This window comes from Zootermopsis nevadensis, unplaced genomic scaffold (assembly GCF_977971745.1).
Source record: "Zootermopsis nevadensis isolate Lab colony 2312 unplaced genomic scaffold, Znev_1.0 Znev_ptg000001l, whole genome shotgun sequence".
Lineage (NCBI taxonomy): Eukaryota > Metazoa > Arthropoda > Insecta > Blattodea > Termopsidae > Zootermopsis > Zootermopsis nevadensis.
Genome location: NW_028259133.1, coordinates 994,211 through 1,017,222, shown reverse-complemented (window position 1 = coordinate 1,017,222; position 23,012 = coordinate 994,211). Strand labels below are relative to the sequence as shown.

The following is a 23,012-nucleotide window of genomic DNA, read 5'->3' as shown; positions in this document are numbered from 1 at the left end:
GATGAATGCTTCAGATTCTGTTCCTGGTTTACGCACAGGCGTCCTTCAACTAACTGGCGAGTAATCTTGACGTCAGGAAAGAAGATTACTAGACGTGTTGAAATAATTGATGGTCCCACGCGATGTCCAGTTATAAATCTTAGTTGACCACACAATTTTATCGTCTGGTAGTGGATGGGCCTGTCCCTTGTGAGGCATTTCGCTTTGGTAATCTGTTTAAAGATGCAATTACAGGCTACATTGACCTGGCATGTGTAATAGACGCTGGTTGATCACTTGTAGCTGGTTACACGGCGTGACAGATTCTAAGATCTCATTAACTGCAAATAAAAATGTTCATTACGACTTACTGTATAATTATCTGCTTCTTCGTATCAACCCCGTTCATTTTGTTGAACGCTCATACAGAACGAGTAACGCCGTAACTAGGGTTTGTAGGTTTTTAAAAACCGGGTTTTTTTTTGATAAATTTTGTAAAATTCGAAAACCGGTTTTTTTTAAAAAAAATTTAAAAAAAAAGGTTTTAGATACTAGAATTAATATGTAAAAGTTTCTGTTAAATGAACTAAAAAATTTGAAGACTGAAATTAGTTGAAAATTATTAAATGCTTTAGAAGTACGAATTCAAGAAAGAAGACAAGTTGGATCGGTAATCCTTTTGCTATATTTGCAAAATCCACGAAACATTTCGACAAAGAAATCTAGTGAATTTCCAGTAGCTTCGACGATGAATTTATCGGAGACGGTGGAACCATTAATCAGGGCAAAGCTCGAAAAGAAGACGCGGAAACATCGATTCAGGAGCCTGAAGAAATAATTTCAAATCCGAAGACACTGAAGGCCGAATTTTCAGTTTTTGAGGCGACCAACAAAAGAACAAAGAATTTGGATTTATTATTTGATGCCCTGAAAACGATAAAACCAAGTTCAGTGGCCGGTGAGAGAGTATTTTCTATTTCAGGCAATTTTGTATCTAGAATAAGAACAAGATTGAGTAATCGTTCAGTGGACATTTTATGTTTTTTGAAATCACATTTCCTGACGAAAAATACTAAAAGAAATAAAAATTTATAATTTATATTTTGTATGGATTTTAGTTTTTTTATTTGGTTTTGTATGGAGTATATTTTATTTTGTTATATTTTTGTAGTTCCATAAATATTGCTTAACTGATTTTTTTTAAAAAATAAGTATAAATATTTTTTACTCTTTTAATTGTTTTTTGTTGTTGTAAAAATTCGAAAACCGGTTTTTGTATAAACCCTAGCTGTAACTTTGCATTTATCAGTTCGTGGCTTATGTTTGGGAGTTGGAGGGGGGGGTGTCTTGTGGTGATGGCGGCAGGAGATCTCCGAAGGTGTTCTTTCTGTCCTCAGCTTATTTGTACATGCAATTTAGATTTCTTGCTGATATCTTAGTTATTTCCTTCTCGTGGCTACACATTTCTTGCAGCGAATAGGCCGCCGCCCCCTTCTGTGGGCTTCCAGAATCTTTATTTTCGACAGTTGACATGACCCCTCCTCCCTTGGACGAGGGGTCGGCCCTTCGCAACGCAGAGGGAGGCTGGACCCCATGATTTGAGTACCCGGGCAACTACTGCCCTATTATTCAGTGTTCTGTCTTACGACAGGTCCATTGCTCTGCCCAAAAAGAGCTCTCCAGTTTTCCCTATTCTCAGCTTCTCGTTTTAACACCTGAAACGTCATCTTCTTTCCTTGTTTCAGATCGTCGGTTAGCTGTATCAATCTTCTTCTCAGTCCTCGCCTTCCTTCAACCTGGCCTTCGATGACATCACTCATTAATCCATTCCTTCTCATAATATGTCCCAGCCAGTTAGCTTTCCTTCGTGTAATCGCCTGCAGAATGTTCCTTTGCTCGTTGACTCTCCTCAATAATTCTTCGTTGGTCACTCGATCCGTCCACCTGATCTTCTCTATTCTTCTCCAACACCACATTTCGAAACTCTCCAGGTCTGTGCTCCATACGTAACACTTCACTAGTTTCTCCTTCATCTCCAAACCCAACTTGCTAGTGAGAAGTATCCTCTCCTTGACGAAGGCCATGGCTATCCTTGCTCTTACCTCCTTGGTGCATCGTTAAGCACATAGAATGATTTGTCCTCAATTCTGGTTGCGAGACTTCGGCGTTCATTTGGAGACGAACCTTCCTAGGAACGTGTAGTAGGTTTTCTGCATTCTTATGTGTGGTATAAGAGTTTTTGGTCCCATAAATTAACGCCCGACGCGTAGGCCAGGAACTGGTTGGTGCGCTCCTCTGCGGCGATTTGCTTAAACCAAGTTGAAAAAACGACGGCCTTTTGTATGAGATTCCAGGTCAGCTTTTCGCTTTTCGCTTAAAATTCCTCCAGTATCTGACAGACGCAGAATATCTTATCAGTAGTCGATTCATTAAGTCGAAATTCCTGTTCATGGCATCCAGTGTTCGTCTGTGTACCCAAAGAATTAATCTTCCCGCAGCAATGCCAAAGATTTACCTTGTTTATGCTGTTGGTAAGACTGATATTCCTCGCTGAATTAATTCGTCTTTCTCATAACCTCAATTTCTTACGTGTTCGCGACAGAAATTTGTAGTCTCTGTTCGCGGAACAGGTGAACGGATATCGCGAACATTTAATGAGATTTGATGACACGCGTCGTATTGTAGACCTGAACTCGTTTCTCACGGCTAATGACCGCAATGCATGCATTTCCTTATTTGTTCAAATTACTTGTTTTGTTCCGTTGTTGTGACAGTTTTTCTGTACGCCGTGTGATTAAAATAAATTAGTTTGTACTTATCTTATCTTGCGAGTACTGTCGCTGGCCTCCTGTGGACTTTGCCCCTCGAATTTGTTTTCGTTTTAAGGCTGAAAGGTGGGAAATCCAGTGATGACTTGCCAACTGTAATTTTCCATCGTTTGGCTCAGCAAATTCTTGAATTTGATCATTACTTTGTAGCTTACGCCATTTTGTCTTTTCTGCGACGTATTAAAATTTGGAAATGTGTGTTCTGAAATCTTCCCAACGCCATTAACAAACTCAGTTGCGCTGTTCGGAATCTGTAGTGAGATTGCAATTCGTTTGTCTTTTTTTTTTGTCCGAGCATAAATTAATTTCGTCCTTTAATTATTCCGATGGTTGCGTCGATTGTAGACTGTCTTTTGTCTGAATCGAATTTTTCCTTGATCTCGTAATTTTTGATTACTTTTCCTTTTTGATAAATTTTCTTTCCGTCAAAGTCCAGATTGTATTGAGGTGGTTTCTTTCTGTTCAAAAATATTCCAACCAGTATATTGCATTTTAATGATTTACCTTAATGTTAAGTTCTCGTCGATCTGATAGTTCCGCGTTTTCCCGCTATGCAGCGATACGCAAAACTGTGTGTTGTTCGCGTACTCATCCATTGTCACCAAGCTCACTAGAAAGAGAACATGAGAAATTTCATTCATATCTTATCGGAACAGAAGCACGTGTAAGCTGTATCAGAGTGCCGCTAGCCTCTTCCCCTAGCATTACGTTGCAACTAGGCCAGCAATCGGGTTCCGGGGAGCAGCGAGGAAGTTGTACTATGCCTCATGCCGTAGTATCATTGATTACTTGCTTGCCTGGGCCGGTCAGGTACTGCAACTCGCCGAAAGGATGCACCACGATCGCCTGCACACATGCAAACACGCCGTGGCAGTCTTCACTTGTCTTGTGACGATTTAGGGGAGGGCAGTTCTTGCTCTCGCCTCAGTCTCTTCGCGGTGCACTGGCGTATGAAGTTTTTGAGCAGTGCGCAGGCGCACGCGTACTTTGAGGTGTGGCGTTGCACTTGCTCGTACAGACACGATTAGTACAGAATAATGCAGGCAGATGACAGCACTTGCAATGTGCCTGGTTTCGTACATGCGCACTGCATATGCATTGCTTCTCTCTCATTTTGTAATCCCATCTCTTCCGTGAAACGCCAATTTTTTTTATATTTTTTGCTGTGAATGAACGTACATTATGCGCAAATCCCGAAGAAAGTGTAGAGCTAACATATTTGCGGAGTGTTGTTTCTAAGCTGACGAAATTCGACGTGGGCCCAAATGTTTATTTAATAACAGGATACAATTTTGTCCCGGAGATAATATAAACCTCACTTGGGATGTGTATTTCTTCGCGCAAATGCATGATTATAGCTTAAATAGAGCCACTAACAGCAGTAATCATGACATCTGTCGACGCAGTGAAGTCTGTATAATCTGAGTGGTTGAAGACGTCGTTAAATGAGTAAAGAACGAATAAATCGCGCCCTGGCCGTAACTGATGTCGTGAATTCCTCGCCACCGTAACGTGGTGATATGGGTGTAGTCTAAAATCGATGGCGGCGTGATTTGTTCTGTGGCAACCCTGAGGACGGGCGAATCTAGCGAGGACTTCGGTGTTTGTGTTCGAAGCAGAAGATCGTCTGAATATTATTTATGAATTCAGTCCGTACCGCGAAGAAAACACTACACCTCACCATTACGAAAATCAGCTCGTTAACCCTTTGAAGCCGAAGATCGTCTGAATATTACTTATGAATCCAGACCGTACCGCGAAGAAAACACTACACCTCACCATTACGAAAATCAGCTGGTTAACCCTTTGAAGACGAAGATCGTCTGAATATTATTTACGAATCCAGACCGTACCGCGAAGAAAACACTACACCTCACCATTACGAAAATCAGCTGGTTAACCCTTTGAAGACGAAGATCGTCTGAATATTATTTACGAATCCAGACCGTACCGCGAAGAAAACACTACACCTCACCATTACGAAAATCAGCTGGTTAACCCTTTGAAGCCGAAGATCGTCTGAATATTATTTATGAATCCAGACCGTACCGCGAAGAAAACACTACACCTCACCATTACGAAAATCAGCTGGTTAATCGCCCCGGTTGTCATACTCGTGGGTACTAGCTCGCGCAAGATTTAGATTCCTTATTAACTGAGTTATCGTAACGTAGGATTTGAAATTCCATTTCCTGCTGGAGACCTTACGACGTGGGGGCGTTAAGCGATGTCTTACGTTGGCCCGGAGAGCGAAAAATTGATTCTGTGAGCTCATAAAGCCAGGAATTTTTTTTTCTTTTCGAATTTTATGGAACCCCGAGTTTCATTCTAACTACACGGTGGCGAGTTATACCCTGAACTCAACCTGCTCTTAATTTAAATACTTCCTGAATATTAATTTAATTTTTTACTATCCTATATTCTATTCGAAAGGGAAAAAACTCTTTGTGCTAAATTTAGCAAAGTCGTAAATTGGCTTCTCTTTTAGACGACATTTTCGTTCGAGTATGCGCGCGCAGTTCGACCTTTATAATTTGGAGGCTTTTGTTTAATATTGAACCACGCCGCCCAACCAAAAAACTCGCACTTTGCGTCGTTAAATATTACATCGAACTGAAACATTTTCTGGTATTGAAGTTTGCGTTATTTTGCGATGATGATTCAGCTGTGAGAGTTACTGACGTCGATCTTAACGGAAGTACGAACATTAACGTAATTTATTTGAATGTGCTGTCCGATCATTGGCCTGAAGGTGTTTAGGAAATTTTGTGAGCAGCTGTTAATTATGCCGAGATTACAGGTAGCTGCACAACCGATCTAGGTTTAAGTCGAGAAGGTTTCGATGACATTGAAACAAATGAAGTTTCTTGGCGAACTGCGCTTTCAGGAACTTCAAGTTCATATGAAGAATGAATTTCGTGCGTGACGCATTTCTCTCTCATGTTGCTTTGTTTAACGACGCTTTGAGTAACCGAAGTTGTGTTGCGTCGAATGTCGTGGTGATTAATGAGCGGTGAATTGGCAGGGTTAGGGAAGGAAGCGATGCCTACCTTATTTAAGGTACTGTGCCGGGATTTGAAGAAAATCACGAAGACCCGCAGGCAGAATAGCCGATCTGCGGGCCGGTATTTGAACCCGTATCCACTGGAATACTGGAGACCTCGAGTTGAGATGCGACAAGCACTGTGTGTTTTGTTTGTAAGTTGTATTCTGCTTAGATTTTAAAGAAACATAACTCAGGATTTCCATTCCAGTGTCAATGTCAGTCGCCTGTTCCGACCAGAGGCTTTTGTTTTCCTCAGTCACTCGAGCTGTACCGTGAGATTGGATTGAAATACAAGCCGCGTGGTCCCTTCACTCTGCTTTCGTGTTCATTCGTAGCTGCTGAGGAAGGAGGCGGCAGTTCGAGAGTCCACCAGTCAGACGCTAGTGGCTGTAGAATTGCGCTGACGGTGGAGTCAGCAGGTGCGGGCGATCTCGGAAATGGGGGGGGGGGAGGAAAGCTCCCGGTGTAAAAATCTGCTGTTCTTCACTTTGATGAACGCGGATTGTAAGAATGAGAGGTCGTGTCCGCTGACGAGGCTTCCAAATAGCCTCTTCTGGCCATTGCGGGGTGTAGATGTCTCGGATCCTTTATTCTTGCTACGTGCCCCACCCTTCTCGACTGTGTAACTTTTAGGATATCTCCAAAAGGTCGTGAATAAAGACCCTCCTTCCGTTCTCACAGGATGTCCTTAATTCGAAAATTCGACGAAGAATTTGTCGTGGGTCTCCTCCTCCTCCAGGGAACACACAAGCACCCTGCAGCAGCTGAAACAGCTGGCGAGTTTCGCGAAGAATTGCCTAGGCAGGCCAAGGTTTCCTTCGCCGTGGACGATTTAACGATTTCTTACCTGATCAGCGTCAGGCAGTTTGTTTATTCCCTTTGTGATGGCGACACGTCGTGTTTTCTTTGAGGTAGGCACTGATTGTCTAGGTTTCCATGACACCAGTCCGTCTTCTGTTCTGATTCATGGCCTCAGCCGTCAACAGTGACGACATCGAAGTCCAGACCAGTGTCGGCGAACCTGCCACAGTTGTTACGGCGTTACAAACTGCAAACAAGGCTGGACCCTCAGTTGACAGTGTACCTGAAATAGTCGCTGAGAAAATCCTTAAACTTACAGCCTAATTTATAATTGTTCTCAGCTTCTCTGTGTAGATGTCTAATTGTTATTTATAGGCTTAATTATATTTATTTAGTGTTCTGTCTGACGACAGGTCCATATGAACAGGATCCTTCCATCCTTTTCTCGGACTGGGACCTGTTCATATACGTTCTTGGCAGATGACCCAGAAGTGGTTTGCCATTGCCTTCTTCTGTGTGTGAATGGAGTAATTGTTGGGATGCCACGGAGGAAAACTCCGTGTTGCCTAGACCACGGCCTTGCCCAACACAAGTTATAAATTCGGGCACCGCCGGGAATCGAACCCGAGACCCCCCAGGATTACAAGGCCAGCGTTCTAACCGCTGGACCACCTCATCTTATTATTATTTAGTGTTCTGTCTGACGACAGGTCCATATGAACAGGATCCTTCCATCCTTTTCTCGGACTGGGACATGTTCATATACGTTCTTGGCAGATGATCCAGAAGTGGTTTGCCATTGCCTTCTTCTGTGTGTGAATGGAGTAATTGTTGGGATGCCACGGAGGAAAACTCCGTGTTGCCTAGACCACGGCCTTGCCCAACACAAGTTATAAATTCGGGCACCGCCGGGAATCGAACCCGAGACCCCAGGATTACAAGGCTTAAGAGGTGTAATTGTTTAAACTGCAATGTACATAATAATCAGTTTTCATGACGTCTTGGCTCAGGTGCTACGAAAATGTTTGCGACATTTCGTCCTACCTCTGTATGGCCGAGGACCGTATTTGCGAGAGTAATGTGGTTTTATGTTGGATTTTCGTTTAACATCGTCATAAAAACTATTGCCGGTGTGTCTGATGTCTGTGGAGATGGAATTATGATCACTGCGTTGCATGATTTTGTCTTATGCCTGTCGGATTTTATTTGAATTTTTGCGATGTGGTTCAAAGAAAGTCTTGTGTAACTTAAAACTTGGTTCTGTCGTCTGTCGCACTACTTTTGATGCGCGTAGTAGTCATTTAAGTGTAATGACATGTATTGTACGAAGGAAGGCGAGTGATAAGACTCAGCACTGATTCGGGTTTCTGTATTTGTTTTGAAAGTTACCGATACGAAGCTGAACTTTTCCTGAAGTGTGTGTTATTTGTACTGTTAAAGCTACTTCAAAAATGTATCAATGCGCCATAACACGACTTGTGCCTTGGAGCCTGCGCTCTGAACAATATTAATTTCTCGTGTTTCTTTTACATATTTAAATTATTGTTAATACTCGTGTATCGATGTTTACCGTTCTCAGATCTCGTAAATAAATCTCCCGCTCACGATTGTCATAATTAATATATTATAGTTCCGCATTGTTTCTGGTTGCCAATGATAAGTCATCATCATCGTGAACCTCGTTTAGACAGTTCATTCCAAATAACTGAGGTTTAATTCCATCCATTTCCTTCTCGCTCTCGCAGTAAACAAATCGCCTTTAAACGATGTTTCTGGTTTTTAAACTAATCTAAAGAAATTCTGTGGTCTCGCATCTGCGGGGTATCTTGAAGAATGTGTAAGGATGTTTACGTAGCTTGAGCTCGTATTGTTCTGACGTCGTGTTGAGACGTGTTCGTTCTGTAATATGGGGAAAGTCGTTTTTATGTAGGATTTTAGGTGTCTTCTGGGTTGTTGTAGAAGTTTACCGATCATTGTCCTGATGATGGAGGCAGCAAGGACCTCCGAAACTTCAGTAAACTTCTACCAGACTACACGGCGCAACACCCCAGAAGACAGAAATCTTCAGTTATTCCTCAGGTCCAGTCGGACATCAGCGACTGATTGGTGTTTTGTGGGAGCTGTTAGTTAGCGCTCAACAGTCGTTGAAGGAGAGGACTCATCCGTGGTTGTGCCCTGAACCTTGGGACCCAATCGCGTTAGCTATAAGGGACCCCTTGTTCTGTTAGGCACAGGAGCGAAACCACGAGACCTTGAAAATATGAGTTAGGCGAGTTCATAATTGGATGCCGACCTCTCGGTGTATCGGAAAATAGTCTCACTGGTTTTATGTAAGCAGTGGACCGTCGTTGATTCTGTTTCTTGAGTACGAAAACACGAAAATGATGTCTGAATCCGGTCCACGCCCCTGTAACTTCCTGTCCCGATATCTTCCATGAGAGAGTCAAGGCCATTGTAGTTGCTAGGCCGCCGCTCAATGCAGTTGCGAAAAAGACTACGCATGTTGTCGTCTGGAAACAAAATTTTGGGGCACAGAAAGTGATGACAACTCACCGAGCCGTGCCGATTACATCTGCAGAAATTCCAATGCCGCAATTGGTTTGTCACGTGTGGTACTTAGGGTTGCGTTTTAAATGGATCACCCTGTACATATGTGATTACTGCCTTGAAGTAGATAAGAATTTTTTTTTTTGGCTTAATTAGAAGCAGAAATCTGATGAGAGATGTTAAGATTTATCGTAATCGCAGATGTTTTATCGCAAAAAAGCACATTTTCGTTTTATGAGTCGGTGGATCGGTTGTCAAATGCAAGGAATTTGTTCGCACGTTATATTGGGGGGAAAAAATGCGATATCTTACGTTTCGTAATTAGAATTCGTAGTTACGCAGATACAAATAACGTACAAGGCTCCGGGACCAATTTGTTAGAAACTGGTTCTCCAACTAGTTTTGTCGTAAAAATTGGAACCCTTGACGGGAGGTCAGAGACTGGAACTGCGTGGATTATGTTCCGAACTTTGCCAAAGTGCGTCTCAGCTCGCCTGAAACTTTCTGAGTGGAAATAAAAGAATTCTTAAGTCATTCACGTGTCACGTGATGCCTCCTGGAATACTGGAAAGGTGATGTCTCGGTCCAGGGATCGTGCCTCGGTCGTGTTACCGTCACTCGTAATCGTGCGTTCTGTACTCGCATGCCAGTGTCTGTGTAGCGTCACGAACATTGCCGAAACTCAGAGAAGGAACTTCGGCAAATTCCGGTCGCACTGTTTTCTGGCCCGGGCCGGCGGCCCCAGAATGAGCGTAGGAACCGGCTGTGGAAAGCAGAAAAGACGCAGTTTCCTTCCGCGACTACATTTTGGGGGGTGGCGTCAGTCGTTGGATCAGCACTCTTTCTCTCTCTCTCTCATTTCCCCCTCCATCAGCCGCTTGTGTCCGCCCATCCCGCACTTTTCGTTTTTCCCTCTTTCTTATTCTCTCCTTTCTTTCGCTCCGTCGAGGATAACCCAATAAAAACGGAACTATTTCGCTAAAGAAAATAGTCCGAAGTTTTGGCGTGTGTGTCCTTGGGCCTTTCGGGAGACCGGGTCTTGAGGAACGAGGAGCAGCTGGTCCTGTGTGTGTCGACTGGCGAATTTCGGTTGTTTGGGGTCACGAGGGGGGGGTGAGCTGGGAACTGGGGCTCGTCCAGGGTTTGGAAATAATGACCGCTGTATTTATTTATTCCATCGCCCCGCATTAGCCTCTAGCGTGAGAGGGCGGTGATGAGACGCGTCGTGGTTTATGGCAGGGCTCGGCGTAAGGAATGTAACAGCTAATACCACAGTTTCTTCAGACGGTAATTTGAAAATGTTTTATTTGCAAATAATCTGAGTTAATTTGTGACTGATCGTTCGTGTCTGTATTCAGTTGAACACAAGTTTTACTAGACGCTGGTGGGCCTAGAAATGAATTCAGAAAAAATAAACCAGGCACATGTCAGTATCTCGTCGTCAGAAGACAGGCGGGAAAACTCATATTAGAATGGCTAATAAAAATCCTTTGAAAGTGTTGCAAAGTTAAAATATTTGGAAACAACAACAAACCAAAATTATATTTACGAGAAAATTAGGAGGAGACTAAATTCTGGAAATGCTTGCTACTTATCGGTTCAAAATATTTTGTCTTTCCGTCTGATTCCTAAGAACCTGAAGATTAAAACATACAAAGCAATAATCTTGCCTGTTGTTTTGTATGGGTGCGAAACATGGTCTCTCACTCAGAGGGAGGAACACAGATTGCAGGTGTTTGAGAATCGGGTGTTGAGGAGGATATTTGGGCCTAAGAGAGAAGACGATGGGGCGTGGAGGAAACTGCATAATGACGAGCTTAAAAATCTGTACTCCTCCCCCAATATTGTGAGGGTGATTAAGTCGAGAAGAGTGAGATGGGCGGGACATGTAGCGCGCATGGATGGGACAAGAGGTGCACCGGGTACTGGTTGGGAAGCCTGAGGGGAAGAGACCACTGGGGAGACCTAGACGTAGATGGGAGGATAATCTCAGGCGGGATCTATGGGAGATAGGAGTCGAAGGAGACTGGATTTTGTTTTCCCAGGACAGGGTCCGGTGGAGGGCTTTGGTTAGTTCGGTGATGAACCTTCGAGTTCGGTAAGCCATCTAGTTAGTCGATCTGTGACCAAGTCCTGTCTCTTTTGTGAAAGGCGAGGGTTTGCCACGGCGTTCGCGAGATCCTCAGCTACACGAATCCGTTCTGCACGGTCACTGTCTATTTTAAGATCTGTTTTAATATTATGCCATTGTCTGTGCCATTCCATCTGAAATCTCGGCCCGAGTGCATCAGTAATGCATTTATTCGTGCGAGTGGAAGGTGCTGGGTGCTCGAACCGCCGATATTGTCAAAAGACGAGCCCTGAGTAATGGAGCCGGTCGGAACTTTAAAATGCATTATTTCGTCTGTCGCGACTTTTGCAGCAAGATTTCCGAAGGCCACGCAAATCCGCTTTGAATTCGGAGCCGGGTTAGCTCAGTCAGTACGTATAGTGACCGGGGTTCGATCCCCGACGGGGGCAGAGGATTTTTCCTCTAGCCTCTGCGTTCAGACCGGCTCTGGGGCCCACCCAGCCTCCTCTACATTGGGTACCAGGGTTCATACCCGCTGACCACTAGCTTCGTCTAGCGGTGCTGATAGTGTCCGGTGCCCTGTCACGATAGGCGTCGTTAAATTTCTCCAAGAGACGATCAAATGTGTCTGTTGACATCCGTAGGTACTAAAACAAATAGATTATTAAACGCATTCCGCTACCCACGCACCTCAAAGCACGAGGCTAGATGAAAATTCTCGTGCCCCCCGAGGGGATCGAACCCCGGTCGTCCAGTCTGTAGGCAGCCAAACACACCACAGAGCTCATGCGCAAATGACCAGGAGGCATACAAAAGCTCTCTGGGTTCCTCAGCAGCTGATTGAAGTCGCAAGAACCATCTTTCCTGGGCTGTCCGGGTGTTAATATTCTAAGGGCTCGGTGCCACCCGTCGCCGTTAATCTAAAATGAAGGGGGGCAAAGCCATTCACTCGAGAACGAAGGCGTAGGCTCTTCCCTAAACGTCGTGAGTGTCAGATATTCTTCAGGGGGACATTAACCCTTTGAAGCCGAAGATCGTCTGAATATTATTTATGAATTCAGTCCGTACCGCGAAGAAAACACTACACCTCACCATTACGTAAATCAGCTGGTTAACCCTTTGAAGCCGAAGATCGTCTGAATATTATTTACGAATCCAGACCGTACCGCGAAGAAAACACTACACCTCACCATTACGAAAATCAGCTGGTTAACCCTTTGAAGCCGAAGCTCGTCTTCATAATATTTACGAATCCAGACCGTACCGCGAAGAAAACACTTCACTTAACCATTAGAAGTCGAATCAGGCGGTACCACATAAGATTTAACATCCCGGTCAAAGCCTTAACGCATGCGCGTTCACGTTCCATTGGCGATGGTCCCTCGTGTTTCGCAATCTCGGACTTGGACCACGGATCAACTTGGCTGATGGTGGTGTCGGTCGGCCGTCGTCCAGTTACGCAGGGTGCTTTTGTAGGTTCCAGGTTTCGACACGTCGGTGACTGTCATCAGGATGTCGCAATTCACGAAGCACGCAACTAGATTCTGCCAGTACGCGTCCACTTGGGGTTGCAAACCAAGAGACCACGTTGCATTTGTTTATTTGTGATTCGGTTAACGTCGCTAGGACGAAATGGCGTCGAGTTTTAAGGTTGATGCATAATGAAGAGCAGGGGTCACAGCATAATTTAAGGCACTGTCCAAGCGACTGAACCCGCGACCTCTAAAATACCAAGGCTAAGTTAGAGAATGTAGCGATGTGATCTGCCACAAATCACCACTCTTAGCAGTAACAGAATTTAGCGATGTGATCTGCCACAGACATCCGCTCTGATCAAGAACAGATGACCTTGGACTTTGCCAATACAACTTGGTGAGCTTCCTGTAATTACATTATCTTGGCAAAGAGCATTTCTCATTCAGAATTCTACTTTAACTGCAGTCTGTTCTACTTGAAATAATAGTTTTAATTAGCGTTTCGGTAATTAAGAATGAAAAGTTCCTTAGAAATACGAAGTTGCATGTCCCTTGCTGCTGTCGTGTGTACAATGCAAGTTCGTATAAACGCGTAAATGTCAATAATCTAGAGACGATGTAAGAACATCCGGTGTTTTCAGGAAAGTTGCATGCCGGGAAATTGCGAATGCACTCCTTCCTAAAGCGATCACAACTAGATTTCTTTCAGATGCTTTTTAGCGTTATTATCCCAGCGGGCCGTGCTGATTCGCCCCCGGTCTCATTATCCCTCATTTCATCACAGTAATGCCATTTCGTGATGTCATGTTCTCTCATTCTCTCATTTCTCCTCGCGCCACTGTTTCCACGCCCACACGCAGTTCGTGTTCCGTTAATGCAGAGACCAAGTTCACGCCTGTGTAGGACGGCGAAGAATATACGAAATTTAATTATTCAGGTTACTGACGACGTTTCGTTCGCACCTACGCGTCGCGTCTTTTCCTAACACGCTCTGACTTGCGTCTAACAAATGCCTTTCTCTGTTTCAAGAACGACGATATCGATATCGTATAATTCGTTTGTCGTCGAATTGTAGTTAAAGTGTTCGCCACCAGGAGTCTCGCTTTTTCTCGGGGTTTCTCGCGTGTCACTGCTCATTTCCGCTACGCGTGGTACATCCCGTCGCTACCGAACTGTACACTTTCTGATTCACAAACAGGAACACATCAGTTGCATTCCTGTAAAAGAAATTAGAAGGAGAACGCCATTCCCGACACATACAAAATATGAACATCGTACTGCGCTGAAAGGTTTTACGTGTTTCTGAGGGGTTCGCGAACCACAAAATTTTATAAGCACGTCTGGGGAAACCATGAAATTGAGTGGGTTTAACGATGATAACTGTGACTGCTGCTATTTGGGGAACACAGAGCTCGGTTTCTGCTCCTGGGCTTTGCCGTGTCTTTCGTAGAGCTGACTTGAAGCACGTGTCCTGAGAAATTATCTGATCCGGCGTAGGTCTTCTGGGTCATACGTTCGTGTCACGTCACAGGTCTTCCAACTGTCTGGGTACAAAACGCCTTGCAAGATTTCCTCAATTTCGCTGATTTCTTACGGAACGCATCTCTCTCTCTCTCTCTCTCTCTCTCTCTCTCTCTCTCTCTCTCTCTCTCTCTCTCTCTCTCTTGCCCGAAGTTCTGTTCCTTTCAACTTTCCAGCAGGGTCTGTGCGCGTGACGTGCTTAGTTTTGCGAGATCATTGTCAGACGACTGGGCATAGACTGGAAACATGCGCGTCTGGCCGCCGAGGTCATGAATCGTGAACATTTCATCCAGGACTTAACTTTTTGTAAGACTCACCCCCTCCTCCCCCCTTCGGCGGTCAGAATTCTGTAGGCTCCTTGGTTTTTGCCGTCAAAAGTTCCAACGCGAGGAGCGGACCTCTGCTTGAATTCATTTCGTCTTCCGGAATTCCTCGCTGTGGACTCTTCTCGAGCGACAATTTCGTTTGTCGGGTATGTGGCGGGCGTGTTCTGATTCTGATGAAGTTTCAGTGTTTTCCTTGCAGAAATTTGGAACGTGTGTGCACGCACCGAAACGTGGATCAGCGAACTTCCCTCGATTAATTTTGTCAAGAGTTTCTGACTCGGGATTGCCCGCGTTTATTTATATTATATAATAATAACAATTATTATTATTATTCCGCCTATGCAAACGTTGATGTCTGCTTTCATGGTGCCAGAATCGAAAAGCAGCCTCCTTACTGGATGTTCCTCTCATCTCTGCCATCAGCGATGCTAATGGTCCACACTCGAGTGTCGTGTAGCCCCAAGTTTCTGGTTTCTGACGGGCAGGCAGCGTAGGCCCATATTTTAAATTTATGGCGTGTTTTTCAAGTAGTTTTTTTTTTATATATAAAACGAAAGATTTTAACCGTTCCACGTTCTCCCAGACTAGGTCTCTCCATCTGTGTCTGGGTCTTCAGGGAGGTCTCTTTCCACCAACTAATATTTTGTTGAATTTTCTCATGCTCCTGTTATCTCGTCTTATATGATTGGATCATCCAAATATTATTGGGTGCAGACTACAAATTATGGTTTCTGCCCTCCTGTCCCAAAACGCATCCAAGGTCCAGATCTTTTTCTTCGGTCGGTGTTCCCAAAGAACCCAAGTCTGAGATCACGTTTCACATCCATACAAAACAACGGGGAAAAATTTTCGTTTCGTGTATTTAATCCGACATAAGACACAGCTTCGTGATCCCGAACTCATTCTTCTCTTAATTCCGCTGTCAATGCAGTTATTATATTCACTAAACTATGGGCTGGAAGACTGGGGTTCGATCCCTAACAGGGCAGGACCTTTCTACTGGTACATCGACCGACCCACCGTGGACTCTGCCATCCTTCCTCAGGGGTTAATCAGCCGTAAAAAGGTAAATTTCACACTAAACGCCATGTAGGCGCTTGGGGGGAGAGAATGTACAGCTCCAACTCGTTCTTGACCTCGGCACCGGATGGGGTGAGTGGTCAGCGTCACGCCCCGGCCGGCCTCTGCCCCCGTCGGGGATCGAACCCCGGTCGTCCAGCCCGCAGCTAGTCGCTATCAGCTTACTCGTTTGTCTTCAATATCATTCTTGAATATTTTTGGCTGTCTTTGTGTGGTGAGCTTGTCCTGTTGTCTGGTGACGAGACGTGAACGTGCGTGATTCGCTCTTTGTAGTTCGTCCCTTATGACTGAATCATAGTTTTTTTAAAAAAAAAAGAAATCTTACAAATAGCTGTTGCATTGTCCTCTTGTATTGCCATGAATTATTCACTGGTATTCTCGGTTCTTTTTTGTTTCCCCCCCCCCCGCCCCTTTGAATCAAATATCGTGCAGTTTGTGTTTATCGCGTATGTTGTTCTTTCGTAATGGAACGGGTGTTTGGGTTGACCACCACTTACGCGAAATTGCATCGTCAGATTTGTCGTTTGTGCGAGTTGCGTGAATGAGCGAGAGAGAGAGAGAGAGGGGGGGGAATCATTGGACGAAACACGGAGAAATCCCATATTCCGGGACTTTTTCTTGTGTGACGAGAATAGTTCTGTTTTCATTTGGTAGGTGGCGCCAGATACTCTTTAAGACCCAGTGGTAACTATATGTACCACCTGTTTCACACAGTTAATAACTCTGAGTTTTGTATGCATGGGTTTCGTATTTTTCTTAGTGTAAACAGCGATTATTTCCTTAAACAGCGTCAACCAGTTGATCGTAGTAATGGTGAAGTGTCGTGTTTTCTTCGCGGTACGGACTGAATTCTTTAATATTAATCAGACGAACTATGATTCTCAGTCCCAGTTTGAATGGTCGAGGCTCCCGCCACGACGAAACCCCGTTAGCGTTAGCAAAATTTCCGTTCTTATATTACGACCGTTTACCATTTCCAGCAATGCGTCTTGTGCGCAGGAATGGTTTCACCTAGGTAGGGACGATGCTTGCGCTTGCGCAGGCCTCTGCCCTCAGTTAGCTTCTTTGGTTGGTTATGATTCTCAGTGTAAACAGCGATTATTTCCTGAAACAGCGTTAACCAGTTGTATTACGTAATGGTGAAGTGTAGTGTTTTCTTTTCGGTACGGACTGGTTTATTAAATAATATTTAGACGAGCTTCGGCTTCGAAGGGTTAATGCGGTGCGTTGCTGAGTGATCTGAAGCTCGGGAAGGTCTTGACGAGTCACAGCACCCCCGAGCTCCTCCCCCCATTTACTTTATTATGCAAGCCTTCGTGTATTTATCTTCTCGTAAACTTATTTCTGTGCAGAGCAAATACATTTAATTTCGCGGATTCCCCTTAGGTCAGTCGTATTTTGTCGCGAAAGGGGAAAATTTCTCTGTCGCTGAGATTATCCGTATGTCGCCATACTAACTGCTTTTCTTGCGGTAAATGTTTTCAATGCCGGCGTTATCACATTGAAAGCGACGTAGGTGATTTTCGATTTCAGTGCCTGGTAATCCTTGCAAGTAAAATGTGTGTGGTGCACTATTATTTTGGGTGTTAAATTTCAGTTTGAAATCAGTCCCTTGCAATTTTGCTAAGGATGGAAATCAGTTTAATAATTTCTTGTGAATGTCTTAGTGGTACAAGTGAACGCTTCAATTCGTAGTTAAAGAGTTTACATTCAAGCTTGTTGTTGATGAAGTTAATTTGAAAGTAGAATGTATTCCTTCTTGTATTTTGTCAAGCGTTTGACGCTTAATAAACTGAGCCCAAGTCGGTTTTAGATGTGTGTGTACATGGAATATTTATGATAATTTAATGCATTCTTGATATAATGAGGAATTTTGAGTATGTGTGTGGAATTTGGTTGTATTATTTTCAAATATTAGTGAGTTTCTGCTGTCTTATTTTAGCGAATAAATCTTGAATATATTATTTAGACAGAAATATGTTGGAAGTAGGATGTTTTAACTCCTTGAGATGTACGTGGTACTCGGACGGACTGCGCGTATGCCCAAACAGATTTCTTTGCAACTTTGCAGTGTCTTATCCATGCATTTATTTCAAGTACAGATCTACGAGGTGCGATCGGAAAGTTTCAAGACTGCGCGTATAAAAACCCGTACACTTATCTCAGGTATTAAATTCATCCATCACCCTCGAAGTAGTTCCCCTGGGAGTGAACACAACGATCCCAGCGCCGCTGCCAAGCCTGGAAGCATCCCTGGAAATCTTTCTTTGTCAGCCTGTCAAGCACCATCTGCGATTCTGCCTGAATCTCTTCTATCGTCTCAAATCTCCTTCCCTTTAGCTGAATTTTCATCTTTGGGAAGAGGAAGAAGTCACACGGAGCTTAGAAAGGAAGTTGGGGTCGGTTCTTGCAAGATCTTTGAGCTCCTGACAAACGAGAAGTCAAGTCGATTCTGCTTCTGGTCCTCAGACAGGAGCCTTGGCGTCGCATGTGGAGTTCTTCCTTTAGAATCAGCTGACAGGTCCCATAGCCTATCCCAACAATGTCGCACAAGTCGTTGATGGTACGACGTCGATCTTCGTAACATTTTCGGGCGTTGTGCTCGAAGATGGTCGTCCAGAACGCTCGTCATCATCGACAGAGGTTCGGCCATTTTTAAAACGTGAATGCCACACAAAAGTTTGCGGACTCCCCAAATGCTTGCTTTAGCATTTCATAGGTTTCCGTAGCCGTTTCGGCGAGTCTTTGGCAAAATTTGATGCACACGCCATTCCGAAATCGCAGGAGGGTCGGTGTAATGCACTACCAAAACGCCCGTAACTAAGAAACAAATGCTAATTCGATGATGCCGGCTGGCATACTGATTCACTATGAATGTAGGCCGCACCCCATAGCGGCAGAAGCTCGTACTACATCCGGTTCGCCCTCTATTGACACAGTCTTGAAACTTTCCGATCGCACCTCGTACACTGTGTTACGCCAGAAATGAAAAACCTAACCTAATTTTTGCAGGTCTTTCCCACGACTTCTCCCAGACACCGTACAATACAACCACGGAGGAGGACGACATTGTTCGCTTCATGTGCCAAATCGAATCTGTTCCGAAAGCTATGATTTCTTGGGAAAGAAATGGAAAACCTCTACCTCATAATAGCAGGTACTATATTTATACGCACATAATTGAAATCAATTTAAATTTTCCTTCATTTTACTAAGACTTTGAAGTTTTGACTACAATAGTTGTAACATTTAATAATTTGGGTGCACGGTTTTAATATTAATGTTGTTGATGATGATACTAATGTTTGTAGCATTTGTGACCATCGTAATGAACTGAAGGTCTGTCCAGGGTAATCTTTGGATGCTAAAAGAACTGTTGTCTTTGTATATAGACAGTGTTTTATTCCTTTAGTCTGGCTTTGTGTTGAATACACTGTAATGTGCACAGACATTTAACGAAAGTCTTTTGTAATGTTATGAGAGTGAACAAGATTGGAAAGATGTATTCTTGGAGTTGCTTAACATTCCATCTGCTATCATTAACTCATGTACTCACCAATTTATCATAATTTGTAGAAGCGACATGTTTACGGACACATTTAAGGCGTAGAAACGCAATTATTAGCTGTGGGTAGGATTTGAGATTCTCGTGGCAGTGAGTATAAAGATGACTGTCTTCTGGGTCGTAGCGCCCCGTGTTTCAGAGGTCCTTACTGCCTCCATCAGACTTGTAAAAAACATTGATAAACTTTGACCAGACCACACAGTGTTGCAGCCCAGAAGACGGCCATATTCTTCATAGTTATGTAGAGATCTCAATTCTGTAATCGTCGATAGACAACAGTGTGAACCGGAACATCGTCAGTCTTCTGATGAATGTAATGTCAAAAAGTTTGCATGGCCACTGATAGATGGCAGCATGGTAGTTATTATGGTAACATGGGCAATGACATTACTCATCGCAGAGGATCTCGGGTAATGGCATCATGTTGGACGATGATCCTCCCACCTTTCAACTTTGTGCATCTGTCACTTTGGTTTTATTGATCGTGGAAAATTAAAAAAATACTAGTCAGGAGTAGCCCCCAGTGGCTTATACACGTACCAGCTCTTTTTGAGTTAAGATATTTCAGAACTTGTCTGCAGGAAGATGGCTGTCTTCTGGGTTGTAGCAGAATTTACCAACGTTTTAGAGGCGCTTGTTGCCAACATCGTCATCGTCCTGATGATGGAGGTAGCTAGTGCCTATGAACCATCTGTAAATGTCTACGGGCCTACGCAGCAGTAAAACCCACAAGACAGCCATCTTTGCATTCACCGCTGTGAGGACGTCAAGGACCACGAGGACCACTGGTTGATGGAAGAACAGTCTCGGGGGAAAGATACAACAGACTGACTGAAGAGTCTCGCGGGGTGTTCGTCACTGTGACAAAATGCTAAAAACACTTCAAAAGTGAAGCAGAAGCTCTGCATATTGACAATTTGAATGTAATTAATTACATTTCACAGATTTAGCAAGCTTATGCATTTCTTTTGCGTGAAGAGGTAAACTGTTGTTGTGTTTCCAGGTATTTTACGTTAGACTCAGGAGTTCTCTACATAACCAAGGTGCAGCCTAGTGATGCAGGTACTTATAGGTAAGTGAAGCCCACTCACCCCTCTGTTTGTGGCTTAAAAGATGTTAGTCGTTGCGCAGAAACACCTGTTTGTTGCGTCAAAGACGCTCATTTCTTTCTGCAGTAAAACGCTGTTGCGCAGTGTGAAAATCCAGCATTTCGTAAACTGTGCCCCTGTCCTTGGGGATGGATGTCGAGCGACTTTCAAAGTATGATGCACTTTTTTGTTGTTGCAATTAATGGTAGTGCTGCAGCAACTATTACGGAGAATCAGAAAAATAAATAATGAAATAACCGTGCAATTTTGGCTTCATCTAAAAAGCTAAATGTGGGAATCTGTTTACAGAAGCAATGACGCGGAACTCTGAAGCACGCTTTCCACTGAAGTGTAAAAGTGTAGGTAAAATAAAGAATGGCTGGATTACACAAGGTATAAAAATGATTTGCAAAAGTAAAAGGAGTATATAAATTGGCAGTGGGTACAGTAATGTTGCAGAAATAAAAGCTTCGTTGTAAATATTGTCAAATCCTAAAGGAAGTCGTAAGCTGGAAAACAAACAACTTTATAGTAGACTTATAGCAATGTCAAATAGTACAATAAAAACAACATGGAAGATAGCGAAAGGGAGAGTCGGCAAAAATACATCTACCAGAACAGATGCCCCGTCTTGTAAATGGAGAAAAGTCGAGGATCCAGGAAAATTTTGCTGATGCATTTGATGGTTCTCATCAAGCAGGGGAGAGAAAAGGTGCATTGTCATTTTGAAAGGGTTTTCATTCCCAAAAAAATTCCTGCAGCGAAACTGAATCCACCCAAAGAAAAACTAAAATAAAAACACTTCAGGTTATGGTAAATTAGCAGATAATATTCAGGTATTTTTCCTGGCCATGTTAAAATTTCATTGATAAAATCACTGTGTAAAAGTGGTCTCGCTATCAACTGCTTTCTCTGAAGTGTTAGAGAAGGTTAAGTACAATAAGTTAAGCCACTGTATGCATACTGAACAGATTAGCATTAGGAAAGGTAACCGAGAACGTATTAAAAGCTATTAACCAAAAATGCATTTTGGCAGAATATTTTGGGGATATGGGAAAAACATTTTTGAGTGCATAAATCATGAGGTTTGGTTGGCTGAATTACATTTTTATGCCATTCTAGGAACTGCCGGAAACTGGTTTAGATTTTATGTTGCGAACGGGGAATAAAAAGTGGAAATAAAACCGTCTAGTACAACCGCAGATTTCTTCTGCGATTGGGGAACAGTGACGATGGAGTTATCCGAGGGTCAGTGGCGTTTAATGTTTATAATTAACATAAATGACACTTCTTCAAAAATAATAACCTTGTTAGAATTCATAATATTTGCAGAAACACTAGTGTCATAATTTCTTATATAAATTTTGATATTTTTATGTACATTGAAAAATTCAGTTCTTTATCGTATGACTAAATAAACAAAAATAATAAAGTTTGTAACAAATAATTTATGACAATCTGCACGAAGTATAAGATGTAATGGAAAATTAATATAAAAAGCAGCGAATATAAAACATTTTGTTTTAGAAATTAATAACCACCTAAATTGGAAGGATCAGGTTGGTCAAATCATTCCGAAGTTAAGTGAGGCTTGTTATGCGGGTTTGACGTCAGTGTTTCGTGTTGTCAGTATCGACACGCTAAAATCAGTCTACTTTGCCTGCTCTCACTCTGTAATGAAGCATGGAATAATTTTTTAGGGCAACTCGTCTAACAGTGAAGGGATGTTTACTTTTTAAAAGAAAATTATTAGAATTATGATAACTTCAATTAGATGTCTATTTAGGAAACTAGAAATCTTACTTCTTCCTTGTGAACATTTTCATTAATGAACGTCATGTAAATAACCTAGAATCTTTTCAAACAAATTCAACTGTGAATGGTATAAGAACCATCTTCATACACCAAGTGCCAACATTTCATGTCTTCAGAAAAGTGCTGGCATCAAAATATTCAACAGCCTTCCATCTAGTCTCAGAACTACTTGAGTGGAAAGGAAAAGTTTAAAGTCGCTTTAAAAGGATACATAAATTTGCGCACCTTTTATTCTGTTGATGAATTTACCACTTTAAAGAACACTCATAATCATTTTTGGGGTCATTTATCTAACGTCAAGTGTAGATGATCCCAGGTTGGGACATTCAGTTGGAGCTTGTATTCCACTTATATATTTACATGCAACATATGAAAACATACACTATCAGAAACCTGGTACAAAATTAAGTTTCAGCTGTATGATGTACTGGTAAATAAACTGTGGCTCCTTTAAACTAAGAGATGCATTTATTCCACACGCTGTCGTTACAGTTAATTGTTTTCTTGATTGTAGATGCCTGGCATGTACGCTGGTTTTACCTGTTCTCTTCTCACTTTCATTTTTTTTTAAAAAAAAATCCCTTCTTCAAGCATGTATTCTGCTCTTTCTTCATCACGCACCAAGCACTGCATTGCTTGACGCACCGAACACAACCAGCCAGTTGGCTCGCTCATTTACATCTGACTCGTCGCTGCTAACTCACCTCCGTTCAGAGGCCCGTGGCACTGTTTGAGAGTTATGTGGATAAATCCACATGCTTCTAAATGTTTCCAGCACCATGCATTGGCTACTTGAGGCTGATGCTGGGGCAACGTGTGCGCAGCTTCCCCCCGGTGATTTCGTCATTCGGCCAGCTGGCTGCTTAGTGC

At 43.1% G+C, this 23,012-nt stretch overlaps 1 protein-coding gene across 1 annotated transcript in view; it reads left to right on the top strand.

Annotated features, from left to right (window-relative positions):
- Nucleotides 1-23,012, top strand: part of LOC110840513 (protogenin) — a 128,392-nt gene that overhangs the window by 84,508 nt on the left and 20,872 nt on the right. Inside the window, exons 4-5 of the mRNA XM_087345582.1 lie at nt 18,687-18,831; nt 20,243-20,311. Coding sequence (XP_087201708.1) covers nt 18,687-18,831; nt 20,243-20,311 — 214 coding nt within the window. The remainder of the gene's footprint in view (nt 1-18,686; nt 18,832-20,242; nt 20,312-23,012) is intronic.